The sequence below is a fragment of the Antennarius striatus genome, chromosome 12 (genome assembly GCF_040054535.1).
Source record: "Antennarius striatus isolate MH-2024 chromosome 12, ASM4005453v1, whole genome shotgun sequence".
Classification (NCBI taxonomy): domain Eukaryota; kingdom Metazoa; phylum Chordata; class Actinopteri; order Lophiiformes; family Antennariidae; genus Antennarius; species Antennarius striatus.
The window spans coordinates 15,242,646-15,258,704 of NC_090787.1; the positions used below are offsets into that span (position 1 = coordinate 15,242,646).

General features: G+C 43.1%; 1 protein-coding gene across 1 annotated transcript in view; it reads left to right on the plus strand.

Moving 5' to 3' along the window:
- LOC137604956 (anosmin-1) overlaps window positions 1–16,059 on the plus strand; it is a 40,324-nt gene continuing 24,265 nt past the window's right edge. The window contains exons 1-2 of the mRNA XM_068329228.1: window positions 1–244; window positions 6,763–6,810. Coding sequence (XP_068185329.1) covers window positions 53–244; window positions 6,763–6,810 — 240 coding nt within the window. The 5' untranslated portion in view covers window positions 1–52. The remainder of the gene's footprint in view (window positions 245–6,762; window positions 6,811–16,059) is intronic.

The window sequence follows — 16,059 nt, forward strand, 5'->3', positions numbered from 1 at the left end:
CCACGCAGTGTAGTCCGATCCGTGGAGGGATTAAAAACACAGCGGCGGGACCATGCTTTGTCGGAGCCTGAAGGTGTGTGTGACCCTGTGTGTGTGGATTACCGCGCTGCTGAACCCGGGGAGCGTGTGCGCCAGGAAGCAGGACGACTCTTTCTTCACTGCCAGTATTTACCGAGCGAGATGCGCCTCCAGATGCCTCAGCCTGCACATCACTCGCATCTCCGCTTTCTTCAAGCAATCTCAGGTACGAGTATAGAAGAGAATTACTTTATAACTTCTACCAAATGTGGTGGAAATGTAGAAACACACCCGGGTTTGTGCTGTACGGGGTTCTAACAGCGAACCTGTTTCCCAACCCTGAGCGCACGGAGGAGACAGCAGCAGGTCTCTCCGATGCTGCGCAACTACTTTCTGTCCTCCTGGCAGGAATGGTCTCTGGAAAGGAGATTAGATGTTATTTTAAAAGAAAGGTGTCACATATAGAAGCATCAATGCTGCTTTGAGCAAAGTTGCCTGTCAGAGGCGATCAGTGGCCGCCGGAGTGTCTGTGGAGTGGGAGTGGGAGACCTTCAGCGCTGATGGACGCTGCTCCAGCAGCCAGTTTCCATTCATTGCTCACTAATTACAGGAAAGTAAGATTTCTGGAAGTCCAACAAATATGAATGTGACTCCTGTTATGCGGAAATTATTTTTTTCGGGACACTTTTTTGAAAAAAAATTATCCTGTCCTTCACTGCCTCGTATATATATATATATATATATATATATATATATATATATATATATATATATATATATATATATATATATATATATATATATATATATATATAAACATACACACACACACACACACACACACACACACACACACACACACACACACACACACACACACACACACACACACACACAGTAAGGGCGCACCTAATAGCTTTTAATTTTTGAAAAACCGACGGTGCATCCTATAATATAGTGCGCATTATATATTAAAAAGTTTTAAAATAGGCCACTTGTTGAAGGCTCGCCTTATAGTCCAGTGCGCCTTATAGTGTTGAATATATATATATATATATATATATATATATATATATATATATATATATATATATATATATATATATATTGTTTTTTTACTTTTTTTTTTGCTTTGTGGTTCTAGAAGTTATTTTTCACCCTCCAGTGAACGCAGTGTTCTCCCCCCCCCCCCCCCCACGGGAGTCTGGAGAAAAGCACCAGTCTCTGATCCTTGGCTGCTTTTCACAAGCTGACCACCTTTATACTCACTTCATTTGCATTTGTAAGGATTGTCTTTCTCAAGGTGCATTAATGAATCCTTAATTGTAAGGAGACATTGTAAAGCCTGGTACATTTGTAATGATCTCCAGTGAATTACCAATTAACTTTGCTTTGAAAGCACTTATTGATCCAGAGCAGCATGGATGTCCAGGGGACACAGTTAATTCTAGAAAATTTATTAAGACATCATATATGTACCCGGGTGAGGGATGAGTGTATACTTAACGGACATTCACATCCTGGTAGGAAGAAGTACATTGATTGAAAAGACTATTTTTTTCATTCAATGCTTGCAAATGTATTTGTAGAAGACCTCAAGGGTCTATTGCAGCCTTTGGGTAGGAAAGTTTGGGAATCAAATTAGCTACCAGCTTACTGAGAAGTCAAATAAGTAATGGAAGTCTCACCTCTAATGAACACTTATTAGTCCATATAATTGGCTTCAGGGTCTCAGAGTTTCAGGCAGCCATATTCAGCCAAGGGATAATGAGTGGGGGCTATTTGTCTATAGAGACAAGCATTTTTGTCGTTAGTGATACGCAAGTTCGCCTGAGCATACATCAGAGCCTAAGAATAGAAGGCTATTGGTGATCATCAGAGGACTGTCTTATGTTCTGTGTTCTCAACAGTCCTCCCAGGGGGAAATAGGAGGTCTGGTCAGCTGCAAAAACATACCCCCCCTCCCCTCCCTTGGCCCCTGCCAATAAATGCCTGCATCACACCTCACCGGCATGCAGAGGATGCAGGACGAGCTACCGATGTTGCTCTGCAGAGGTCACCTTCCTGCTAAACGCTGGCGCCCAAATGGGGGTAAATGTGATAAGCTGTAATAGAGTGTTGCCACAACACTGGAGCGATGCTCCGTCAGCACACCCTACAGGTGGATGTGCTTCCTCCGGCTGATCTTATTACAGCGACAAGTCAGCAGGCGGCTGGGAGCTCCACTCCGGTGATGGAGACGACAGACCTCTTAACTCACCTCGGACATCCTTCAGGGGTCATTTAATACCCCACAGGATAACCCAGACATACACTCTCCATTTTAATGAAAGAGAAATGTCTGGGCTGTGTGTCAAAGCTTTTTCCTACTGTTTCACAATACTTTACTGTCCCTACTTAATATCTAGTAATCAATATGGACCTCTACTTATCTTGGTTATGGTACAAGAGACGATTTAGTCTCTTAACAGATTCTGCAGCTGGAAAAAAAAAAATACAAAAAAAAAAAAAATTAAAAAATGCTGGACACTGTGGAATGATACTCGAAGAATTTAGCGCTTGCAGATGTTATGAACACCCATGCGGCGTTTCTTTTTATGTGGTTGAATCAGAGGACAAATCAGCAAATTTTGTTTTAATTGTCACAATTACGGTTTTAGTGAAAAATGGAAAGATGCATGGAGCTGTGGAGGGAAGGAAACCCACGGGATCATCCATTGGATGTCAGATTTATGGCAACTGTAGATTTATTGGTGTAATAGTATTTCCAAATGCAGATTTATTGATATTTTACTTCACGTTTGGGAAACATGTTACCCCAGTACAATAGACAGAGGGGAACACCCAACCGTAAATATTAGCCTCAGACACTCTTAAATATTAACAGTGAGCTGGGAGCCCTGTGCAATCGTGTACTCTGAAAGCATCAGCCTTGTAGCGGATTATTGATGTGGGGGCCCGTGAAGCCAAAAACAAGGTGTGCTCATGTGGTCTTTTTATTGCATCCAACGCAACGAAAACCCGACATATGAAATCCAGTCGTTCACGTCTAATGTGTCGCACAGTAGATTCCATGCGTCTTACTTTAGAGATTTGCGATTTTAAAGTGAAGGGGAAGGAAAAACATTGGCGTGTAGTTTTTTCCATCTCCCCTTGTTTTTTTTTTTGCCTTTGATATTAAATAACCTGTGGTGGAATCGAACCTCAGCCAGTTGCTCGTCTCATGTGTGGAGTTTTTCATTAGTGAGGACAGCGGATGAATGGGGGACTATGTGGCTTGGCCTCACCTCTCTGTAAATGCTTTTAAACCATGACAGTCCTGTCTGTAAATCTCAGCCCACACTGTTTCAACACCCCGAGCTACCTCATTTGAAAAATCGCCGTCATTCCTAAAGTGGAGACAACTTTACACCGCTGTTGTCCGGGATTCCTGAAACACCCTTTGGATGTGCGCTGAGCACATTAGCTCACTTTCAGAGCCCCTGTCAAATAATTCATATAAAGTCAATAATTGATGACTGGAACGACCACAGCCCTCACACCCACTCAAGTCAGAACCTAAATCTTCAGGCCCATAATTTTCCTGCTGCATATGTGGCCCTTAAGGATTAGTTATTTTGGTGTTGCCTGAGGACCCCCAGGCCGTCAGGGGACACACCGAGACACCCGTCTTGTCCTTTGAAGCCCAGTATCCTGTTAACGCGGCTTCAAACACATGACAGTATGATCCACTAGTGTGATTCTGAGAGAATAAAAGAACGTGAATGAATACGAGTGAAAAACAAGTCATTAGTGTAAAGTAAGATCCATTTAATCCGGCTCAGAGGCGCATAACAAAGAAAGGATTTCCATTTTCATAAGGTGGAATGCTATCCTCCATAGATAAAAGAGGTTTTGTCCATGTTCCCCCTCAGTTGTCGAGACAATACAACATACCCCCCCTTCCCCCCAGGGGCCACCTGCTCTTACTTCTCAGCTGACAACCACCATAATGCATCTCTGTGATAAATTCCCGTTTTACACGACTCCACTAGTATCACCAGTCCTCCTTAGCCACGCATTCGCACCCCACCGTCTGGCCTCCTTGTCCTTGACCTCGGTAACACAAGGAAGATATCTGGAAAGCATACATTCGGCGGAGTCCTTGACAGTCCTCAGCGCTGCATAATGTTCAGCCTGCAGAGGAATGTCATGGTGAGTCAAAGGGATGAAGCGCTGACCTATAATTATTCCCCCGTCGGACCCTGACACGGAGGGGTCAGGCCTGGACAGCTGGGGCAACATCCTGCTGAGCTTCTCTGCGGCGGGGATGCTGTCACACAGCAAAATTAGCCGCGTCGTGAATCTGTCCCCGTCTGCGTTGACGGATGGGCGTGGAGATAGGCGTCAAAAAAGGATTGATGATTTAAGACACCGTCTCCAGTTGTGACAATCTGTATAAATTATCCTGAGGCATTAGCTGTCAGAGTAAATGTCAAGGTTTTTATTTATAGTGTGTTACCAACAGCGGGGTTGACTTTGTTGGATTGGATCATTTTAGTTAACAAAGTTAGTGAATTCCAGGAGGGATCAGAGTAATTTGATCCGAGTGAAAATTTATTTTTCGAGTGAGGAATAATTTATATTTTAATCAACACTCATCCAGAAAAGAGAGAACTCTGAAAACTGTGGAGAACTTGCTGACGCAGACTGAACTCCTCATGCGAGGGTAGCGCTCCTTTCCACACCGTTGCTCCTATTTTTCATCCCTATCTGTAGCTTTTTGATGAAGAGATTCTCCTCAGACATGACCATGCAATCAAGGATGCCTTTGAAGCCACTTGACCGCTATCCTTGACACTAAAAGCACAGCACTTACTGGTACTAGATGTCAAATTAAACCCTTTAATGATAAGTTCTCTCCAAGGGTCTCATGGGAAATTTCCTCTGGATTACATTGTAGGAAAATGCTTTGAACTTGACATTGAACTTAAGCAGACTTTCAGACCTTAGGAGCCCTAAAGTTTGGCTGTATCCCTTCCATTACTTTTGTTAAGAATGTGGAACTTCCAACATTTAATCTCATATTGATGTCATTCATAAACTCAAAGCCTCTATTTGGAATATTTGTGTTAAATCTTTTATCACACATCCAGAGGGATATAAAACACGAGACACAGACAGAATAAAATGGCTGTAATCAACATTTTTATGAAAACAATGAATCTCCCATCTCTCTTCAGGGTTTTAACATTATTCATCTCATTTTATTGGGTTCAACTGCTTCAAATCAGTTGTTCTGGTTCACCCTCACAGCTCATATGATAGAATTGTGTTTAGTCACGGTAGGCAAATGCTTTCAGTCTCTAAAAGAATGGCTGCATCTTTCCACCAAACACAATGATTATCCAGTCAACACTGTGGAGAATTTAGAATATATAGTCAGATATTTCTTCCAGGAGTTGATAGCAACCAGAAACAAAAGATATTAAAGACTATTTAATTCCATCAAGAGGTCAGAAAACCCACTTGCTGTTTAAGGCTAATCTTACCCTGTTCTGCTAGATGTGTAATCAAACAAATATATTTGGTCCGTGAGACATATTTTCAATTTTTACTGAAAGAAAAATTAGACAATGGATGATGTTTTTAGCCTGAACCCCATGGATGCACTCAGACACTGTAAAACAACATGCTTTGACTGAGTGAACCCTGTTGTACCCCATCAGACAGTCTAGTCTCACATGAATGGGACTCAGGTTCTGGAGGTAATAAACATTACACACTTGTGAGTCTCATCTATTGACTGGTGTGATTATTTTTACCCAGGCTTTAGATTTTCTAAAAAAATAAAGACTTCACCAGTTTCGGAATTGCAGTTGATATTTTATTTGACAAAACCAAAATTTTGTTGAAGAAAAGGCACATGTTTCAATTTTATTTGTAAAAATGTGAACTTGGAGAGGATAATTACAAATATTGGCCATTTATGTGATTTATACTGCATGTAGCATAGATTTACTACATGTATGTTTTGTTTGTGTGCAGCTAAATCATGAAAACCGCACATAGGCTTGAACTGAAAGTCTCTTTTTGTGTTCATGATGATGGAACATTTTAGTCTTTCCCGTTGATGAACTGGTCACTTATTCTGAAGCTCTCCTCTTTGCACTCGCGTCCTAAACTCGATGATGTTTGCACAGGATGACAGCATAATTCCCAGCCCCAGTGTAATTCAGGAAATGACCACTTGCTCAAGACATTTACCTCCCCGGTCCCTCGTTCCCCAGCTCTCATATTTACACGCTGACGGTTATAAATACACAACACTCATAGGACCAAATGCCTCCCTTGTCAGAGGGCAGAAGGTGGCAGTTCCACAACAAGTAGAGGAAATTAGCGGTATCTGCAATCAGCACGGGAGTGCTGAGATCAGTTCCCTCCTCAGCGGCCTTGGGGATCTCTCTGCTGAGAGATCAAACAGACCCTGAGGTCTCCATGCTCCACTGAAACTGACCAGAGACCTGCCCTGGTTGCTGGTGACCCCACTTTCCTGTTTAGGTCACCTAATGCTGACTCCAAGTATGTCTTTGAAATTCATCCACTGGGTGTTTCTGTTGGTTCAAAAAGGATAAGTTGAGGAATAGCGGGATTAAAATGTGATTCTGAGGCGAGGACGAGGTCAGAGCGGTAACTTATTTTGATAAATCTAGTGTTATAACTGTACTTGCAGTCGTATCTGATATATTTTCTTCTCTCCAACAGAACAATGGGTCCTTGGTGTGGTGCCAGAATCACAAGCAGTGCTCCAAGGTAGTGTGCTTTCACTTCTTTCACCATTGAGATGCATGCCACACCACTGCCTCACCATCAGAGGAGAATACATACAGTGTGGGACTAGTTTAGTCATGCCTACAGAGGCATTGAGCTTGTTGGAGGCTGTTGACTTAGTCTTTTATGAGAAGGAGTCTTTTCCCTACCTCCATGCTTCTATACTGCTTTCATTTGATCTCATTTGCTCTTGTGAACAAGACACAATTAAGAACAATTGAAAAAGATTCATGAAAGAGTTATGAAAGCAAACTTGATTCAACCCCTCCCCTCCCCCTGCCTGTACTCTTACCAAATGGAATTTCATCTGGATGCATTACGGTACACCTCCCGCAGGGCTTGTTTGTGTTTCGTGCCCTCTCTCAAAAAAGGTTCACACAAAGCTGGTGTTGACAGATTCCTCTGAAAAAATGGTGCTGACATTCTCTATCAGACTGTCCCGGAGCTGTTGACAAGCCTCTTTGAGGTGTTCTGTATAGACTGTAGACAGAGAACACTATGGACCCGAAGCGAGGAGGATGATACGCCGGCGGAGACGGCTCACGGGGAAACCTGAACACTGCTCTCTCATCTCCTGACACACACACACACAGGCACACACTCACACACACATTATGCACTCATCATGTCCATTTTATCACTAATTCGATGTAATTTCTAAATATGTTTATTGTTTTTCATATTCCACAGACTTTATTGTGTTCAGAGAGGAATTTGGCAAATTTGCGGTTCCGCAATGAGTTTGATTAATTGGAAAGTTCAGGAAAATGTAAAATTGTTGTTTTTTTTAATATGCTTCCTTAACACAACCTCATATTTGACATGCATATTAATCACAATCAGTGTCTAGTATCAGCTGCCTCACAATCACACACCCTGTCTGTGTATGATTTACTTTTTTTTTCAAACTGTTCTCTTGCGATTTTGTGCAAAAATGTTGGTAACATGTTGTACGCCAAGGGCTTCCTGAGTAAATGTGATGATCTTGTTATTCTGTGTTAGTTCTAACTGTAACATGCCATCATTGAAGCATCTAAAGGGAAAGTCAGACTATTTCTCACTAAATCAAATTTAATTATAACGAATACGTCCTTAAATTATTCCAACCCTTCTGGGACATGTTTAAAATGAATGCATGGACCTCTAATGAGGCAAAGCTGTGCTGTTTTCCCCTCGCTGCTCTGAAACTTGTTTCTCTCCTTTCCACTGTGATGGCCAACATCGACTCTTTGGCTCCAGTCATTCACCAGGCAGACTTTTATGTTCGAAAAAAGACCTTTGCTGACTCTTGACTTTATGCACAATCTGCTGTTTTCACAATCAAGCAGCTAACATTGCTGATAGTCCACAAATTCCCTGAAAACACTTTAATGGACTCTGTGTTCTGCTTGCAATAACATGCATGTCAGTAAGCACTAATTTATCTAGTTTGTAGGCTATAAATAAATGAGGCTGGATTTGATGTAAGCTCACTAAAAATAATGATGTGGTTGCTTGCATTACCGTGGAGCTCGGCCTTTCTGCCATTCCAAAGGCTTTCGAGGGCTCCCTGAATGAAATTAATTTAATTATATCCTAGGTTTTCCTTCAGCCTTTCAGGAGGCAGGCCAAGGCATGGTGCTGAAGTTTAATTTGTGGCTGTAAGTCAATATTTTGGCAGCAAACATCACCACACTTCACATCCACATCAGTGACTTGAGTGCACACTCAGGGCCTGTGAATAGTGTGTCAAAACAGGGAGCTATTGTGGCCACTTTAACAATTGTACCAAATGGGCCCATGCTGTACAGTGCTTCCCTGTGAAAAGCTCTGCAGCCTGTGATTAGCCTCTCCACTTCATGAACAGCACACACTCAAACAAGGAGACAAAGGAGATAGCTCCTGGGGAGGGCATTGGTGCAGAAAGCCTGTCCACACAGAGCAGGAGGGGCGGCCTAATAATTTAGACAAAGATACTTTGACCCCGTCCATCTTTCCTGGTTTTAGCATTAGAGCCTCCTGCTATGTCTCCACTGTGATGAGAAAGTCACGCCGCTCACCGAGCGTGCATTGACCACAGTCGGCCTCTTTCCCAGTGTCCCTATTGTCATGGTAATTAACCTGCGTGCCCCTGGCTTCACAACACTGTGTGATGTGACATTTGGAGCGCTGGGGAGTCATTATCATGCCATAACGCCAGAGCAGAATTTAAACTCCATTCAGACGCCGGGAGAACCATCCGGAGTGTTTTCTGCACACCATTGTCATTTTGTCTGACTCCCCCCCACTACCTTTTCCTCCTCAGAAATTTGGACGCATTCCCTGAAAGTTTGAAAAACTCCAGGGTGTTCTTCTTTTCTGTGGGTGCAGAGAAAATAGACTCTGTGCTTGTTCATCGGAGAGGGTGCATACGCAGCCAAGAAGCGGCTACGCTCACAGCAAGGCTGATATTAGCAGGATTCAGTCTCCCCCCACGGGTGTGATCCAGGCTCTAAATCAGATGCTGGGATGGAGTAAAGGCAGCTAAATGCCAGGACGCAACTTCATCACTCAAATTCTCCCAGGGAAGGCAGAGACTAAATGACATGTGCATCATGCCTGCATAAATTGGCCTGCAGTGAGTCATTAGGATGTGTCCATCATCCGCTGCTCCTGAGGAATTAAGTGCATTATTTCTCTTGTAAACAGGCTGAATGTCCCGAGCATTGGTAATGTTGGTATAATTATGTTCTCTACTTTGGAGACTGATATCTCAATGAATCAGATTTGCGTGGTGATGGCGCAGCTTAGGTCTTTCTTTACCCGTCCCTGCCCTTTACGTTTCCTGTGAAACAAACGATCCACAATGCAGTATTATCTGGTGGCTGTGTGTCTTTTCAATGATGTCCCACGTGTCCCATGTGGTTCTTTTGACGTGCCCTTCCCTACCGATCACACCCTGAGTTGTGCATACCAGTAGGAGAACAAGAAGTGTTGACTGTTTTGGATTACATGTTCCCCTCGTCTTCACATGTTTGGAGCTTTGGGGTGGTTAGCCTGAATAACAATCGCTGGAATGCTACTATGTCTCATTCAGAAGAGTCTTTCAAAGCCCACCATCACCCGCCTCCCGTTACCAACCCCCACATTTTCTCACGCCAAAAAACGAAACGGTGAAACTTCCCATTAGTTTTTATTTTTTCAGGGTCAGCAGAACCTATAAAGTTCAATCGAAGGCGCAGCTTCTTTCTTTTTAGTCGTTCTGGGCAAACATCACTTTCGTTTGAAGCTCCGTGGGTGTGTCCTTGGAGTTTACCCGTCTTTTGTTTGGCCGTCTCTTCTTTGGCGGTAGGTAGTATATTTTGAGGAACTCTGAAAAGATGTGATGAAGTGGCCGTGGACTGTGTGGCTTTACAACCGGGCATGGCTGGGATTGTTAGGTGATTACACAGACTTCAAAGCTCCTTTTGGTCATGTTGAGGCCAGACACCAGTCTCACCTCCCTGCATCGTCCACATCACCAGCACCAACGCTTCACAGCAAGATGGGCTTGGAGTCAATCTGTCCAAGTGGTGTTGTGTCTGGGCTGAGGAGCTGCTAAAGTTGGAGATACAGTTGTACTTAGTCGATTTTATAAATCCATGTGCACGTGGAAACTTTTTTTTAAACATCTCTGGTTTATCACAACCCTCTTGTCGTGTATTTCATCCATTTGAAGCCGTGTAGGTGTTAGAGTTAGAGTGTGTGGGTGGCAGACGAGTGTGAAGCAGGAGCTGGTCAGTCTCAGCAGGAAGGACCTGATCTGGACATGGTTGTTAAGTTTCATTGGCTAAAGTGGGGGGGGGGGTTGCTTCATTGGTTGCTATCTGTGGAGCTCATTATTCACATGGTGGGTGGCAGAAAATGGAAACCCCCCACAGAAAAAAAGAAAAGAAAAAGAAGACTTGGCCACAGGAGAGGAGGCAAAAAGGCTGCAGCTCAGACCTCCTCAGTAGAGAAACCCTTAAATTGCTCTCTGCCATGCTGCCTTTTTAATATGTGAGCGATGGACATTCCAGGAAAGCCTCCACAAAGACATTCGCTCACCGTCTCACAGCAAAACCTGTGCTTTGATTGATCCTCCAGAAGTCAGGGCGTTCCCAAATACGGCCAACATTTATTTTCCGAGATAATGAACCCTTCACTCATCACCTTATTTCTCACATTAGAATTGATTTACTCTCTTGAAGGATTAATGAAATCCAAGCTCCTTTGAAATCCTCTTATAGCAATAATGACCAGTCACACTGAGGCAATCTGCTATCATCTAAGTGTTCAACCTCATCCTAAACATAGCATGAATAATCCAGATTACACCTTCCATGTCAAGGGTCCTCTTCATTCCCCTCTCAAACATCATTGTGAGAAAGCAAGGAAAGATTCTGTGGCTTTTTTAATGCTCTACATTATAATATTACTGAAGTAATCATGCCAGTCACATAGACGATTAGAAGATTAGCATGTAAGAATCCTAAAGCTGATTTACTTAGCAGTTGTGGTCTTATCGATTCATTGCAGCTTTGCTCAAAGCCGCTGCATCCCGCAGATAAATCCCATAGATTGTGCATGACAGTTTCAGGACGGTGGATAAGCAGAAAGTGTGTCAGGCTCAGTGATCAACACCTCTCCTAACTTTTCACTTCAAGATTTCCGGACTATACATGAACTATAAACGCAACAGCATCGGGATAAATCAAGAATTTCCCCTGAATTTGCCTTTTATTTGTGAAATTCTTCATTCAAAACTTTAGGGATGAACATAGAAGTGAAATATGTGAGTAAACAGGATATATTTCGTCGCTGTTATTGAGCTGCTTGTCATGTCTCAATGTGGAAGCGCTGCCACTCAAAGATGCTGAAAGGAGCTGCCAGTGCATGGAGTCGCTGGTGGAGGCTGGAGAGGGCAAGTAGGATTAGTGCATTTCAAGTGTTTCTGAGACTCAAATAAACGAGTAGAGATAGTGCTGGAATGCGAGTACAGCGTGGGATTAGGACGGCTTTACTCCCCTCAACAGCGTGTCGTGTTTTACACGTTGTTGGCCTACATTCAGATGGAATCTCCGGGTCTCATTTTGTCTGAGATGAAGGGGAACTGGAAGGGCTCAAGTGGTCACTGTGGAGCTGACAGCCAACCTCCACTGGCAGCGACGACCGAACACGTCATCGCGTTATTGTCTTCTACACCAAATCACAGTAAATCAGCGAATGGTTTGGTAAGTTCTGGTGTTGAGGAAGTGTTTGATCACGCAATCCCATTTCTGACTTCTGTGTATCTTTGTCCTCATTATCCTGCAGGGTGATGTTGGAGCAAATACAGTAAATCATGCATTGGGGCAGATGCGACATGGTTTTCACAGAGCAGGGGAGAGGGTTTTGGTTTTCCCATGCTTGGCCACAGCCGGCCTCCTTATCACTGATCTGACCCCACATGATGGATGCATCCTGTTGAGTCTAATTGTCACGAAATGTAAACCGAGCCCAGAGGAAGGTGATAACGGAGCCTCCAGTTACAGCCACTGTATTTTTTTCTTTCCACTATTGTCACTGCAGACCTAAAATAGGAGATGGCAGAGGACCATCTGTATGTGTGTGTGTGTGTGTGAGTGTGTATGTAAGTGTATCGTTTAGTACTAAATGAACTGCCATCACATTCCACAACAGAGAAAGCACATTTCTGGTTGAGTTGTGTGGCTCCATAAATAAGGCAGGCACCTCCGATTGTGGGCTAAATGTATAATTCATGCACTGCCCCTCCTGCTCTTCCTCATTTTCTTCTCACTTTCTGCCAAGCTATTCCTTTTCAGCTCATTGTTGTCTTCCCCCTCAACTGCATTTAAATTAATAATTAAAGCCATGCTGGAAGAACGTCTGCGATACCACCTGCTTGGCTGCTCGCCGTCTTCCGAGCCCGGCTTGAGAAACAAAACAGAAAGTCTTGATATGTATACGTTTCATTTCACCCCACCGAGTTCACAGCCATTTGTGTTGGCGGCGAATGTGAAGGAGTTACAGCGCTGGCAGTGTTTACAGAATACATTACGCCGAAATTCCATATAGTTTGGATGCCCGACCCGTTGAGGGAAGCGACACCGGAGAGCAGACCTCCATCAATTTGCTCCACCCTTCAATATTATCCCGCCCGGCCACACAAACATCACACATGAAGGCTTCCGCTGTGGGAGCAAACGAAGCGGAGGAGCAACAACACGCTGTGATTGTGTTTTCTCACTCCGAATGCAGCGATCCTCCTCTGACACCGCCAGCCGTGTGGGTTTCCTGTTAGTTTGCAGAGGGTTATGTAATTGCATAGCAGAAAACCCCACAGCAACCGCTGCACTATAATTTAATGGTATAGTTTTTGTGAGTTTAAGCAGAAAATGAAACATTAACTTTGAGCAGCTGTTATTCCAGCAGCTCTAATATAACTCTTAGATTGAATTTTCACTGATTTCTCCTACCAGATCTTTTACAACCTTTTGTTTGTTGGATTTCTTATGAGCGCACATGTAATTTTGCAGATTGTAGAGTTGTGGCCAGACATTTGTAGTCGGGATACTGTTTGTCGCTCTGATACATCTCATTTTTTGCCTACCTGTAATGATTTACAATAATACAGAAATAACACACTTATCAAAATATAAGGTTACCAAAGAATAAAGAAATCATGTGTTTTGGGAGTATTTGTCTTTCTGATTTACTAACTAGATGTTTTCTGTTACAGTTTGTACTTAATCAGAAACATTTGACACCTGTTTTTACATTTTTTCAGATATATACTCCAACACCTGACGGAATACATTTACAAACCTGTAATCACGCACATCATCTACAAAGATTCTTACTTATTCCCCCCCTACAAACATAAACTAAAGTCTGAGTAGAAATAAAGAGGGCTGCGGATTCTGCCGGACAGCTTGAAGTAAGGCCTCCTTCATGAATAAGAATGAAACAACAAAGACCAGTCACCAGGAGTAATGGTCCTCCCTTTGGCTCTCCATTAGCACAAAGACACAGAGAGACTGGACCGCTGAGAAATCTGGAACATGTATAATGTCAGAGCTCCTACGTCGCCTCCTGTTTCCTACCCAACCAATAATGATTAGTGATTAGAACAGTGATTAGACTATTGGTCAACTTGTCAACTGGGCAACATGCTCTGGTTAGGTTTTCTGTAATGCGGGTGAGCACCTGAATCTTTTTACTGTAGTAAATAATCAGCCAATGATTAATCAGCTGGTAGATGAATAGTGTTCAGCTGGAGCGATGCTTTAAAGTCTGCCACGCCGGAGCACTAGGACCCCTGATTTATTAGCCACGGTGATGTTGATGGAATGACCGAGAATAAACTCATTGTCAGGATGTTGGAGCACCCCATCAGTCTGGAGTTGGCATATAATTCATCTCCAGAAACTGTTGTGAGGCTGTACGATTCAACAACTCCGTGTTTTACTCTGTGAGACAAGAGTCCAGAACTTTATTTTAGTATTCTGCTGGAGGATAAAACTTAGCGAAGCAGTGAACTATAGTAGTGGCATCTGCTGGCCGACCAACACCCAACAGAATTAAACAACTAACCTGGGTCTGTGGTGAAGAACACACTTCATTGAGGTCTTCCGGACATTGAGGTCTTCCTCCTGCGATGACAGAGGCTCCTCACCACTGCTGGAGACATCGAGATCATGACACAACAGAATTGTCCCCTCCCTTCATCTGTCACTCTCAAAGAGACAGGTTGTTGTTAAAGTTTCTTTTGAAGCAGTAGATTTATTAGTAGATGATTCTAACGAGATGAAGATGCTGAGGCTCTCTCTGGGAATGACCAGGATGGATAGTTTCAGGAATGAGTACATCAGAGGGACAGCACATGTTAGAGGTTTTGGAGATAAAGTCAGAGAGGCCAGACTGAGATGGTTTGGACATGTCCAGAGGAGAGATAGTGAATATATTGGTAGAAGGATGCTGAGTTTTGAACTGCCAGGCAGGAGGCCTAGAGGAAGACCAAAGAGGAGGTTTATGGATGTAGTGAAAGAGGACATGAAGGTAGTTATTGTCAGAGAAGAAGATGCAGAAGACAGGGTTAGATGGAGGCAACTGATTTGCTGTGGCGACCCCTGAAGGGGAAAAGCCGAAAGAAAAGAAGAAGAAGTAGATGATTCTAACACACTATTTATCCAATGGTTGAATTCTGTATTGCAAAAAAGTGAAGGGTTCCTGACACGGAAGACTGAAAATAATCAAGAAAGGATTCTGAATTGGATCCGCGTCAAAGAGTTGTGACGCTATCAGCAGTAGATAAGGACACTGACTCTAGCCCGTTTTTTTTTAAAGCTTTTTAGATGACAGTCGCAGTAAAGGACTTAACACGTCTGCACAAACAAAGGTACCTGCCATCTGGCTGGGAAAATAGATCGAGATAGATAGATAAGTACTTTAATGATCCCAAACTGGGAAATTCAAACTCTTTAACCTATATATTTGCTCTGTTAATGTAAATAATAAATGCAGGATAATAAAAAATAATTGACTTCTAAATGTTTGTGTTATTCAGAGCTAGTTGTAATGGTGGCATGTGTTTCAGCTGGTGCAGCGCTCCCTGTGCAGACGGTGTTAGATCTAGTTTGTCGCAGCACTTCAAAAGGGTATGAGGCTCTCCCAGCTACTGTTAGTACAAAGCAGGAGTTCTGAACTGAGCGAATCCTGCTCTTTATTGAAATGTCAAAGGTATGCGGATGTGACAGCCTGCTTGCAGTCAGTCACGGCTTTGCTGTTGCTTCCTCGGTTTACCTCAGCTCAACTCTTCCCTAACTTTGACCAAATTCTTATTGTCTGGCTCTCACATCTGCCAGGATTGCAAAAGAAAATTCAAATTCAGGCAGCAGAAGGTCTCTTGAGGATTGCGTCTTGTGTTTCCCGCTGTCTTTGATTGGCTTGCTTCATTAAATGAGTGTTCTGCTTTTGCAGTTGTCTAACAAGAGACACAAATCGTGTCAGTGACTTCACTTCCATCGTAACATTGACCATAGTTAAGGAAAACACACTCATACACACACAGACCCGCATACAAATCATCGCAGAAAGAAGAAATTGGAGTCTTCAGGGACGTGGCTTCATAAAATTTTTGGCAAGTGAAAGTTGGCCATGTTTGCATGACGATATATCAAGTGATAAAGCTTGTTGTATGTTTGCACTTTAACTTGAGCTTGCTGGTTATCTATCGACTTTAGATAGAGATTT